General features: G+C 41.9%; 1 protein-coding gene across 1 annotated transcript in view; it reads right to left on the reverse strand.

Moving 5' to 3' along the window:
* Positions 1 to 992: 992 nt before the first annotated feature.
* The window catches only part of ENTREP1 (endosomal transmembrane epsin interactor 1), a gene marked incomplete at both ends in the record, with an annotated part of 28,561 nt that continues 15,917 nt past the window's right edge, over positions 993 to 13,636 (reverse strand). Inside the window, 5 exon segments of the mRNA XM_080638308.1 lie at positions 993 to 1,070; positions 1,072 to 1,200; positions 2,317 to 2,606; positions 9,903 to 9,978; positions 10,587 to 10,716. Of these exon segments, the coding sequence (XP_080494434.1) occupies positions 993 to 1,070; positions 1,072 to 1,200; positions 2,317 to 2,606; positions 9,903 to 9,978; positions 10,587 to 10,716 (703 nt within the window).

Below are 13,636 nucleotides of genomic sequence, written 5' to 3' on the forward strand. Positions count from 1 at the left end.
AGCATCAAGGCAATTATGAGCCACTAGCTGGACTAGGACTCCACCTCCTAACAGGAAAAAGTCACTTGCTATTTATCAAATAGAGTGCTTTTTATACCAGTAGGTATGGTACATATATCTGTAAGTCAGCACAGTCAGTTGTAAGATCTTAGTTTGTATAATGAATTATAAATATACTGATGAAAGGTAATATTGTTGTGATTGCTTGGCCACCGCAAGCCAGAGGGCTCAGGTAGTATATAGGGACCATAATGAAAACACCACCAGTTACTGGCCTTTGCTTAGGTGGACAGCTGTACATAACCCAAAAAAGGAACATGGATAATTTTATATATGTTTGATAAATAGCCAGAGGTGTGAACTCATGGGTCACTGGCCTAGTGGTTAAGATTGCCAAAACAACGTTAGGGTGTTACCTAACTGCTGCATATGTGCTTCCAGCATGGATGGCAGCTGGTACGTAACAAGCACCTCTACTGGGAAGTAAATTGCTATATGCTAAGAAAAACAAAAGAGAAAAAAATTACAAAAAATATCAGTGGAGATATGGAAATGCACACCAGATGAAGAGAGGCACCAACACCGACCCTACTCTCCAATGAGATTCAAAGTGCACACATGCATTAACTGACCTTGCCTCACCTCAGTAAGCCAAGGCATAGGGCTGTTCTGCTGTCTCTCTTGTAACCTGAGGTAAAAAAAGCAAATCCACCCTAACTGATGACAGACTAGAGAGGTGCAACAGGACAGTACTGTACTACAAAAAGACTAGTTGCACCTGAGAGGCCAATACAGGCCTGATCATAATCTGCTTAATAGGCTTTGTAGAACAAGCATCCCCTTAGAAGTCTGAGCGTGGGGTGTAAAAAGAAAATGGATTATCAACACGCTCTTCCACCCATCTAGTTTGAGAAGGGCAGAGATGATTTTCCTGTGTAGCACGTATGTCTGACAGACAGAAACATTCTACAGAGGCATAAACAGAAACCAGCTCAAAGCACAGTTTCCCTGACAACACCAATAACACTGTGAGGCTGTTCATACTCTGCTTTCTGGATCCCCCTCATTGCTCAGTTCATCTTTATCTGTGGTGAAACTACTCAGATCACCAGAGGTCTCCAGGTGAAGCAGTCCAGGATGCTGTTCGGAAGGTAACACATGGACATTCAAAGGCATGGCTTGATGGGCAGGTGACAACATCTTTAAAAGGGGAAAAGAAAAAAAAATCAGATCTGTTTTTGGGCTCTTGTTCCATTAAAACAGTTTCCTACCCAACTAGGAAGAAGCTGGTTGATTGTTATTCTTTAAAAATGGCAGACAGGGCTACAATCAAAGAAAGCTAAGACTAAAACTGCTGTTTGTCAAGGAGGCATGGGAAGAGCGATCCCATTTGGGAAAAGAAGCGAGTGTTGCCTCTTTTTATCTGTAAAGCTGCATGAGAATTATTTCACCCCAAACCATGGCATGTCAGGTGTTGCTTAATAGGAACCCAAATGTTGCTTCCTGCCAAAGCCACTTGTCTGTAATAACCTTCAGGCCAGGTCTATCAAATCCTCATGAGAATTTAACTTTTTTTTTTTTTTCCAAATGGTTCTTCTGTCAAATTTGATGAGGCTTTTGTTGCCTCTAGGCTGCAGGAGGAAATTTCACTTTACCTGCAGAGTCTAATTTACAATCTTTAATGTGTTTTGTGCAAGAACCAAAACCAGTTGTCACAGCAAATCAGTTGTACATTGCATGAATCAACTCATCTATCCAAATGGTCTGTAAGCCACCAGAACATTTATTTGATGAGGTCTGTAATGTCTGAAACTTCTGAATACTCTTTCCATGAATGTAAGTACATATTTTCTACTTGCTGCTTTTCTCCCTTTAGTGCTAGAACTTAATTTTATCCTAGGAGCCAATCATAAGAAAGTTACTTCTAGGGGGTTGACATAAAAATTTTCTTGTCAACCTCCATTTCTTCCAGTTTATAATAGTAAATGCTTTATAACACCTCTTCCCTATCTACTGCCACACCCAGTATAAAACACTGTCACATTATTTACAGCTCCTGATTCTACCACAGAAGACCATCTCCTTTAGCTTGTAAATACACACGTGTTCAGTCTTCTGAAAACTGTCCTGGCTGTGTGGTTGGTAGAGCAAAAGACATCATAGCTGCATAGCCTCTCGCACACTTCCTAAATAAAAATGAAGTACTAAAGGAAGTTAATTGGGTTCATAAAGCAGAGTGGCAAGCATAAACCTATACTCACAAATGAAGGCCAACAGGTTTCCACATCACTTGTTAACTACAAGTGATAAAACTACCTGCTCAAGGAAGGTGGCACTGATGATAGCTTCTGCCATATGTTTCTCATCTGATTTTAAAACAGACTTGATATTTTCCACCAATTCGTGTATGTCAGGGCTCATGCTGCAGGAGGACTGCTCTAGGATCCGTGCCACGAGCTGTTCTGTGTCTGTGTAAGACTTGTAGTCTATCAAAGATCGGGGTCTTCCCCTCAAAGGTCTTTCTCTCGAACTGTTCCGCAAGGTGACAGCAGAGAGTGGTGGTTTTACTTCAGTCTTCGGGGCAGCTTCACAGCTGGGCGCTGCCTCTAAAGACAAAGACCAAGCAAAGCAAACAATCCACCTGGGTCACGGTACTGTTATTCAGCAAGTACCCCCTGAGATTTCAACCCTGGTACAGCAATGATGTGGAGCACATTGTAACCATGCAAAGCATAAGAGTCCGGCATGGTCATGGCAGCATGCAAGGCTTGTTCTGTAGTGCATTTACTCTAGAGAAAATGCCTGTAAAATGGAGTTGTACATAGCGACACTAAGTGTGTACCACATGCCAAAGGGTCTGGAGGGACATTTCTGGGAAAGAAATGTTTGACAGTTGATGTACATCAATTCCTTTCTCTTTTGCTTCTGTTCTGAACAGACCTGAAATGAGCCTGGAGTGTTAAGGTTGACCCACAGTTATACAAAGCAGGGTAAGCAAAGCTTGAAGGCTTTTATGATCTCTCCTAAACTCTTTGTAACTTTCAGTTATTACCAGTAAAACGGCTACTTACAAAATATGTTACTTAAAATTTACATATATATATATATACACAAGATATATATATATGCAAACAAGGTAAATATATATACATACATATATATAAAAAATATATACTTACAAGATAATTGCTTGTCAAGCTGGAAGAAGCTAGTAATACTAAAAAGTGGACTTTCAATTGAGGGGAAAAACAGGAAAAAAATAAAACAAAACAAACAAACAAAAAAAAAACCAACAAAAATAAACTATAACCAAAAGACAGCACAAAAACCTAAAACAAAACAAAACAAAACAAAACAAAGAACAACCAACAGAACACCAAAACTCCAAAACATTCAAAATTTCCTTGCAAGGACTAAACTGGGGCCAAGACAGAATCAGTTCCACTGTCTTTGTTCCAAATAAAAATCCAATGCCTTTGGGCAAAAATCATCATAATTTTGGCCCCATTAAAAAGAAAAAAAAAAAGTAAACAGAAGCACATAGAGGTTGTTCAAGAAGCACTTCAATGTTCGCTTTATGCCTAACTCAGCAATACCAGGAAGAGATGCAAAACTTCTCAGCAAGAGCCCAAACTAACTTGAAGCAACTTTCTTTGTTCTGTTGCAGCTGAGTTCCCTTTCTGCAGCAATCACGTATTTAACTCTCAGGTCCAGCGCTGAAGAGACCTAGCCTCAGTTACACTGAGCCTAAGGAACCCAAATACTTCTGACTGATGGAGTCTCTCAACAGCAAAAATGCTCTGCTCCACTTTCACAGCTGTGACACAGCTACGGCTCTGCGTCATGCAACTACCGCTTCAGCAGCAGATTCTGCAGAGCGCTGTGGCGTAAGCCGATAGGAGGAAAAGAAAAGCACATGATATATCAGAGACATAAAACCACTCCACAAATTAGTAGGTGTAATCTGGATAGGTATGCTCCCAATATTCAACATAAATGGTTGTCACTAATATGTCTCCTCTCTGCTTACATTTTGTGAGTGCTAATATGCAGCCAATATGGGGATTCCAATATCCTTTAATAAAAACTGCAAGACTCTTGACTAGTGGATTTTTAAGACTCAGCAGAATCAATGACTCTGCAGTCACACTAGCAGTTTTCCCACAGCAACTGAATTGGATGACTGACACAAAGGTAGCTGCAACGGACTTCATCAGCTTTCCACTGTGGTTTTTCTGTATTGAGGTTTTGGGGAGGTTTTGATGCTATGAGGAATGAGAAAAGGTGTGCAAATTTATAGGTCGGTACCAAATACCCAAGCTAATTTTACTTTAAATTGCTTACTCTGACAACTGTCCTTGAAGGCTTTTAGATGCCAGTGTATGAATACACTGAGAAATCCTACGTGCTCCCTCCCTCTCGTCTTCTACCATGCCTCCCAACTCCCCAGGCTAACAATGTCTGCCACAGACCCTGTTCCTAGATGTGGAAGCCTGAAGAGCAACAAGACTAAGGTGCTGGTTGAAGACTATTTGGCATTTGCTGCAAATTGCTCTGTTGGGAAACAGTAGCTGATTTTTGCAGATACAAGGTTCAAGGTACTAGCCTTCCGACAAATGGTCTTTTAAGCACTCATTACGTAAGCACTGATAGAGAAAATCGAGTCACCTTGGAGCAACCGGCAGTATAACAAAGGGTCACTGTTGCACCGTTTCATGGAAGGATTGAAGGCTCTTCCGCCGGCTCTGTCTTCAAGCACCCAGCTTGCATTTGAAGGGGAATGGCTCATTCTGCTGGAAGGCTCAGGAATTTCTTCACCTGAGTAACCGGGAATTATGAAGATGAAGGAAAATCGTTTAGAATAAAGCAGATCTGTAAAAGCCATTATTAGAAATTACTACTGATTTTTTTTTTTATCTCCTCCATAAATGTGTAACGATTTGACACAAAAGTTTAAAGGCACATGTGTATGTGCACTTATACCCACACTCGCCAGTAACACTGGTCTAAAGCCTGTTTAAACTTTATAGAAATCTGTTCAGCCTTATGCAGCTGCAGTAACAAAAAAATACAGCTTTGTCTAGTAACGACCTCATCTTAAATTATCTGATCAAAGGGAGCTATAGCTTTCTTGGACAGAAAACCAAATCCCACAGAGCCTGAATCCTCCAGCAGATCAGCTGTTATAGCAAGATATGGCAGCATACAGTCAGAGGTCAGTTACTGTTTGTAATTAGGCAGCTCAAACATCAGTCACAAATCCCTGCAAGGGAATCAAAGATCCTTTTCATGAGATTCTTTATTAAAAGTTTTTCCTGAATTGCTGTGATATGTTTCATCTTTCAGGATATGGTTATGTTCTGCAATTCCTACAGTTGCTTTTTACTAAAAAAGGACAAGATGAAGGTATGTGTTTTTCAACAAGCCTGGTTCTTTACCTTCATCTGACAGCAGCTGGCATATTATAGAAAACAATATTCTTGCTCATGCAAGACTGAAAAAACAAATTAATACACACAGCCTTCAGAACATGGCAAATGATTGTGCTGCAACTGTAATGGAAATGTGTCAGAGCATTCTGAAATGATAGGCCCGGCAGACGGGGAGGGGGAGTTGCTATTTATGTTAGGGGTAGGCTGGAGAGTATGGAACTCTGTCTGGGAACGGGTGAGCAGTCGACAGAGAGTTTGTGGGTCAGGGTTAAAGAGAGAGCAGCGATGGGGGACATTACTGTGGGGATCTGTTACAGACCACCTGATCCAGAGGAATCTGTGGATGAAGTGCTCTATAGGCAGATAGGAACAGCCTCATGCTCACAGGCCCTTGTTCTCATGGGAGACTTCAACCACCCTGACATCTGTTGGAGTGAAGGTACGGCCCGGCACAAGCAATCCAGGAGGTTCCTCAGTTGTGTGGAAGACAACTTCCTTCTGCAAGTAATTGAGGAGCCGACAAGGAGAGGTGCCATGCTTGACCTCGTGCTCACCAACAGGGAAGGGCTGGTTGGAAATGTGACGCTCCAGGGCGGCCTTGGATGCAGCAATCACGAGATGGTCAGTGGGATTGAGTGCGCCCTCAGCAAGTTTGCCGATGACACCAAGCTGTGTGGTTCGGTTGATACGCCGGAGGGAAGGAATGCCATCCAGAGGGACCTCGACACACTTGTGAGGTGGGCTGATGGCAACATTATGAAGTTTAACCATGCCAAGTGAAAGGTCCTATACCTGGGTCAGAGCAATCCCAGGCACAGCTACAGGTTGGGCAGAGAAGAGATTCAGAGCAGCCCTGCAGAGAAGGACTTGGGGGTGTTGGTTGATGAAAAAATGAACATGAGCTGGCTTCAGTGTGCACTCGCAGCCCAGAAAGCCAACCGTATTCTGGGCTGCATCAAGAGGAGCGTGACCAGCAGGTCGAAGGAGGTGATCCTGCCCCTCTACTCTGCTCTCGTGAGACCTCACTTGGAGTATTGTGTGCAGTTCTGGTGTCCTCAACATAAAAAGGACATGAAACTGTTGGAATAAGTCCAGAAGAGGGTCATGAGGATGATCAGGGGAGTGGAGCACTTCCCGCATGGAGACAGGCTGAGAAAGTTGGGGCTGTTCAGCCTGGAGAAGAGAAGGCTGCGTGGAGACCTCACAGCAGCCTTCCAGTATCTGAAGGGGGCCTACAAGGATGCTGGGGATGGACTCTTCATCAGGGACTGTAGTGACAGGACAAGGAGTAACGGGTTCAAACTTAAACAGGGGAGGTTTAGATTGGATATAAGGAAGAAATTCTTTACTGAGAGGGTGGTGAGGCACTGGAATGGGTTGCCCAGGGAGGTTGTGAGTGCTCCATCCTTGGCGGTGTTCAGGGTCAGGTTGGATGAGGCCTTGGGTGACATGGTTTAGTGTGAGGTGTCCCTGCCCATGGCAGGGGGGTTGGAACTAGATGATCTTAAGGTACTTTCCAATCCTAACTATTCTATGATTCTATGATTCAAGAAAATTAAGGCTTGGATGACATGTATTTGTTGAGCATAGCACCTTATCTCCTACTCAAATGCATCCTAGAATCTTTAAAGAGAACAGTGATAGAACCTATATAAAGCAGATACCAACCTGAAAAGGCAGGAGGTAGGACCTAGCAACCAAGCATGGCAAGCCAAGAATGAGTCAGGATTAAAGAATCCACCATCAGTATAAAATTTTAACACCAGTGGAGCTGTGCCAGAAGTCAGTCTTTGAGGTACAGTGCTGCTGGTACTCTGGAGAAGTTGGAGTTTCTTAACTACTAAATGGATTAATTAATCGATTTCATGATCATCTGATAATTCTTCATTAATATTAATGTTTCAGATGCCAGAGAGATAACTGACTTAAGCTACTGTGTACTAGCAATGCGAATACCTAGTATGTGATGATACAGAGCAGCTGCCAATCACAACAAGATATCAGTAGAACATTGCATGTCTTCCTACTGCAGTCAGCAGGGAAAGTTCGATCTCGCTTTACAGGAGTGCTTTTTAAGTCAGTAAAACCATTTTAGCTGGCACAAAGAAGCTTACATCTCCTGCAGCTGGCAGGCAGGACTCCCCGAGTTCTGCTGGCAGACAGTAGTGCATAGCTTCAACTTCCGTCGGGAGCTACACTGAGTTAGTCCTGATGATGCCAAGAGGATCATGGCATCATACACAAATGCCCTGGCACAACAGACTATCAGCATAATTTGAAAGTTCAGCTTTTATTTATAGACTGTTACTCTACATCAGCTGAGACAGCCCATGGAGTTACCTTGACACAATTCCAACATGTCCGCTCATTTTGAATTTTCCTTCTGCCGTGGTTTATCCCCAGTAGGTGGTTAAGCCTCACACAGCTGCTCACTCACTCCCCCTCTGGTGGGAAGGGAGAAGAATTGGAAGGGCAAAAGTGGAAGAACTTGCAGGTTGAGATAAAAGTTTGGGGGAGTGTAGAGAGCAGACACCAAGCCATCAACAACAAAACAAACCAAAGAAAAACCAGGTGGTGCATAAGCAGTACCATCAGATGACTGATGTCCCTGAGCAAGGGTAACCTGGAAAACTGCCATGTGGTACGGGACATCCTTTTGCTCATTTGGGGTCTGCTGTCCCAACTGTGTCCCATTCCAGCTTCTTGCCCAGCCCCAGCCTACATACTGCAGGGGTGAGGGGGCAAAGTAAGAGATGGAGCAATCCTCAATGCCATGCAAGTACTGCTTAGCAACAGCTAAAACACTGGTGTGTTGTGAACACCATTTTGGTCAGAAATCCAAACCAGCACCATATATGCTGCTATGAAGAAAATTAACTCCATCTCAGCAAGGCCCAGTATACCTCCCTAAATACAACTAAAGGACGAGATACTGCTCATCATATTTCCTTTTCTTAAATTCATTGCTCTTAGGAAACCCTGGCTTCTAGAAGAGGCAGTATTAGTATTCTTCATTGAGATTACCAGCCTTATAATTTGGAGAAAAAAAAAAAAAAAGGAGAAAGAAAAAGAAAGAGCAGGAGAGGAGGGTATAATTTATCACATGCGCTCAGGTCCGCTTACTTGCAAAGGAAGTTTTTAAATACAAAGAATACCTCAAACAATACCTCAGCATAAGTTTGGTGGTGCTGTTTGGTTTTGTGTTTTCATTTTTGGTTTGTGGGTTTGGGTTTGGTTTTGGGGTGTTTTTTTTCCTGCCTCTACTTCACAACATCTTGCATTTTCTACAATATTCTTTTCCTATTTTTCATTCTGATAACTTTAAGCAGTCACCATGCAGCCTTATGTTTGATATCCTATTTTTATTTGAGCTCAAAGTACTCAGTTTTATCAATGATCCTTGAGAATTAAACTTTTTGCTACAACACTTGTGAATTTTTTCTGGTTATCACAACTGATGAGGTATCAGAAGCATCCAAGTGCTTGTTTTCAGAAATCTCAGGTAGACTGCCAGAGTGTAAGGGAACTTAGAAAGACTTGTAATTTGTCTAAAATATTACTTGGTGTAAACTTTTTTTCCTGCTGCCACTTGGCAGGGACAATTTCAGCTGATGAACTTCATGCCAAGGGTTTCCTATAGCTTGAGAAGCAGGTTGACAGAAGAGAAGCCACAGTCAAATAAAAGATTTGTGGCTTTCCCTGCCAGCCCAACTGTGTTTGCTGTCTATATTCTTGAGCTGTGAACATTGTGCAGATAGGCAGCCACATAGCCAACTGTTGCACAAAATATTCTGCCCCATAATGGCAAGTTCAAGTGAAAAGTGGAACAGTTTTTCACTGGGGCTGTACTGCAAAAGCTGCCTGTGACTTACCTGGGAGCCAATAATGTTTAGCTGCAAGTGTACGTCACAACAAAGATTAGGCTGAAAAACAACTTGGAACCATTTCTATTCATTTTCTAAAACAATACTGAGCAAAGCTGGATGTGGTATCTACAAGTAGTCTGGCTAATGTCTTGATATGAGTATGCATGAACTATTTACGAATTCTTCTGGTGCAAGCTGCATAATAGAGTAATTCCTGCATTTAGCTCAACACAGTCCAGCATTATTTTATCCTTTTCCTATTTTCATCAGCAGCAAAATGTCAACAGACACCATCAGTACTCAAAACAAATTGAAGCACTGGAGCTGAACTTTATTTCTTACAGCATATGGGCTTATGAGTCAATGGCTATCTTGTAGATTATTAAAAAGGAAATACATCTTTGTTTCTGTATCTTAAAAACAAACAACTTTTTACATATTTTAATCATTAATTGCTGTCCTACTGCACAAAACAATTATGAATCTGTATCTCTGGCTTGCAATATTGTGGCTGTCTTTCAAAGAAATAATAATGCTGCTGCTACATTAAGTCATCTGGGCTGAGTAGAACGGTCAAATACAAATTCTAAAACGCAGTTTTTACCTTGAGAAGCCTCCCTGTCTCTCACTTCCTTGGGATCACCAACAACTTCCACAACATGTATTTGGACTGCACTTTCCTGGAATAAAACAGAAAAGTTCAAAAATCACAAGCCGCTATCTTTTCTCTGCTACTTTCTAAGACCTGCAACATCCACTTTACCAAAGTGAACACTTCCGCTTAACTGCACAGTGACTATGTCATACATGTTTAATCCCACTCCAAAACCAAGGCTAGTGAGTGTCTAAAATTAATGTTCATCATCCAGGTCAGCCAATTCTATCCTGCTGAGTATTTTCTGTGAAAAAGCACCTGTCTTCTGAAAATACCAGTGAAGAGGCATCAGTGAGCATAGCAAAACCCTGACCCAGTCCCACATGGGAGGGAAGTAAAGCAAGGAGGCAGCACAGATGTTCTCTAGAATAACGGGCAACAGATGTGCTCAACAGCACATTCTGCTCTTTTTCCCATGCATGGACAGAGTTTTCCAACTGGGGCACTTCTGCACTCTAAAGGTGTTTTATTAAAGTCTTCAGTGAAATTTACAGCAAGCCACATTTGTAACCACACATGTTCTCCTGCTATTCTGAAGTTTAGAGATACCTGACTTATGTTTGCCATACCTCAGTGCAACTTCACCTCTGTAGTGGAAGTACAAGCTACACTTTAAACTCCTGTGGGCCATACCTGCTCAGAGCTGTTCTCGCTCTGCACAGCTTCATAAGGAGGAGGTGGCTCCAGAGGACAGAACACTTCAATGCCCTTGATTCGTGCTCCATAAATATGGGGCAATGGAATCACATCAGAGCCAAGCATCCTGCAACAAACAACACCAAGCGACTCCTTCAGTATGGCCGAAAAAAATCATCTGCTACCAAATTCCACTGGCTTTCCTGTGCCAGCTCAGATTTTGGGGTCTTTCCAATGTGCTCATCAGAACTTCAAATATCTTTGGGCAGTACAGCATCCAGGAACCCATTTCAGTTTTACTTCCCAGCTATTCAGTTTTGTTTCAAGAGATTCAAATACACGTGGTTACTTAAAATGCAACAACCTGCTCTAATTTTTGTGAGCTACCAAATTCTTAATTATAACTGAAATTCAAGAGACTTCCAAACTCATGTTATATGTTCAGATACAGCTGCATAGAATAAGGCAAACTCAAACTAAAGGCTATTTTTGTGATAATGCTCAACTAAAGTTTGTGTAAGCTAAATGTACCTCGTGGTTAACTATACTTCTCAGTTTTCAAAGAGTTCTATGAAACCTTGAATGCAGCAGAAATCTTGAAGACCTTTTGCTATATCATCTTGCTCTTAGGAGGTAGCTCGGAGAAGGAAGAAATCAGAACAGTGCCTGGAGAAACTCTTTGGCAAATGCCAATTTTGATAACATAGGTTTACATTACACCGTTAACACTGGAACAAAGTGCGGTGGTTGACAGCAGAGCTGCCAAGGGGACCTTCCTCATACAATCTTCAGAGAAGTCTGTGACCCAAAGCATCTCAATTCTTCTCTGTTTTTTATTCTATTCTAAATCACTGATTTGGTACTGAGAAGGAATCTCAAGCGACACAGAGAAGTCCACTTTTTGCCCTCTGGACCTATGTCAGACTTGCAGCTATCTCTTGCAGCTAGTGGATGCAATCTCTCTACAAAGAAATGTTACACAAGAGCAAGTCCTTCCTCCCGGAGTTTAGGGTTTCTCAGGACACTGATGAAAGGAAAAAAAGATGACTCTGAAAATGCATTTCTTGCAAGCTGAGGGGAAAGGGCAAAGTGAATGGCTGCTTACAGAGAAAAAGAGTAAAGCTTCTAAAAAAGAAATGGGAGCACTTTTGTGAAAAGGTCCTGGCAAAATAATGGGGGTAATGCATGGAGAAATTTGAGGAAAAGAAAGGAAATATTTTCATAACTAGTCATTGCTTTTTTTAATCTTAAAAATGGGGGAAATACAACATGCTACAATAGTTTTTAATCTCATTCTATTTCATCTGTTCCTTAAAGCTTCAGAATAATTTTGGAGTACGATGAACATTGATGCTCTGTTGGCACTACTTCTTCACATTTTTCTAGTACATTCATGCTGAGCTTACATTCTATGTAGGCCATAAAAATTATATACTTCTTAAACCTTAGTTTTGTTTTTAAACCTGTTTGATCTGGCCTACTCAGCTCAGTCACACCTTGAAAACTGATCTTGCATCCAAGAATTATATCATGTTACAACTTATTATAGAACATGCAACTAGAAAAGCATTCCCTTAAGTCCCGTAATATAAAAGTAATGTCCAGGATGTGTACTTTTGTCAATCTGTTCTTTAGTTCTTCATTTCCACTCTCCCTTTTTATGCAAGAAAGTCGATTCCTGCGTAAAGCCTGCAGCTTTTTGAAGCGATGATACAGCAAGGTAGGGAAGAGTCTACTGCCCAGAGACTGTTCCAGACCATGCGAAGGCTCTGTATCACTGCTGGTAAGCAGGACACTGAAGTGGGAAGGCACATCCTTAGTCGCCTCTTGAGCACCTTCTGCACACATGCCTCAGTGGAACAGCAGCATCAGGGTTTCGTCCTCCTGAAAACTTTAGTGTTGCGATAGCAGGAATGTGTTCAGTGGTTAAGAAAAAACTGTCAGCAGCATATGGTCCAATTTGAGACACATACTGAATTTGAGAATACACAACTTGGATAAAGAGATTTGCATTTTGGCAAGCCCCTCTAGTCCCCAAATGGTACTTTACACTGGACAGGGGTAGATTTCTAGATTCCAGGTGATTGGTTTGCTCCCCAACATGGATCACCTCTTCCCTTAAACTCACATGCCATAAAACATTTTGTATTTTATTCTTCACATGGGAACGCAACTGTAACTCCTAATGTTGTGTCAGTCCTGAAAAACAACTTTATTGCCACTTCCTGATTTACAAAATAACAAGATTAGAGTTAGAATTTGACCAGACATTTGTAAAGCTTGTTTGTTTGGTCTACCACTAAATAAGACAAATATAGAAGTTTTCCCATGAACAAATGAACAAGCCAAGTAATTGACTTTATTTGCAGCACCTCTGGCTCTGTGATTTAAGGGATGGAGAACAGCTGCCTGTTCCAGATATGTTCTTGGCGCATGTTTTGATCACAGCAGTGTTCCTTTTCTCAAAGGGATATATCTGGTTTAGAGTCATCTCAGGTGAAGATTGCAGATGGTGGTTCACTACCCTGGATGCAGTTTCTTTCACCCCTCTTTCCTGCAAAGGTTTTGGATGTGAAGTCCATGACACCTCAGCATTGAAAGCCAGGTCACAAGAGCAGCACAGTGCTCAGGGTAGAGTCTGGGAGGGGAGGGAGAAGTGTGAGATGAGGAGGCTGACTGAGGGAAGGCCAGGTCCCATCCCATCCACTCTGCTGAAACCAGACTGGGGTGAGTCCTATTTCCTCATCTGCCAAGAACAGAAATTGACTCTTGTCTGTTGCTTTCGTTTCTGTGCTGTTGCATAACTACCCTGAGCACCTTGAAACAAGTAGCCTGACTTTAGAAAGAAGTCACCATCACTTACATGTTATTATCAACAAGTTTTAGTGCAGCCATAAGCAAGGTAGCTATCCAGTATTAGACCACAGAAACCTTAAATACTGTTCAGCAGCCCTTAGCTGTGCTGAAAATAGACAAAGAGAAATAGTGCTGCTGGGAAGGAGATAACCATCTAGAGTGACATGCCAGATAAAGAACAACAGTCCCAT

Source organism: Psittacula echo, assembly GCF_963264785.1.
Source record: "Psittacula echo genome assembly, chromosome: Z".
In the NCBI taxonomy this organism is placed as follows: Eukaryota; Metazoa; Chordata; class Aves; order Psittaciformes; family Psittacidae; genus Psittacula; species Psittacula echo.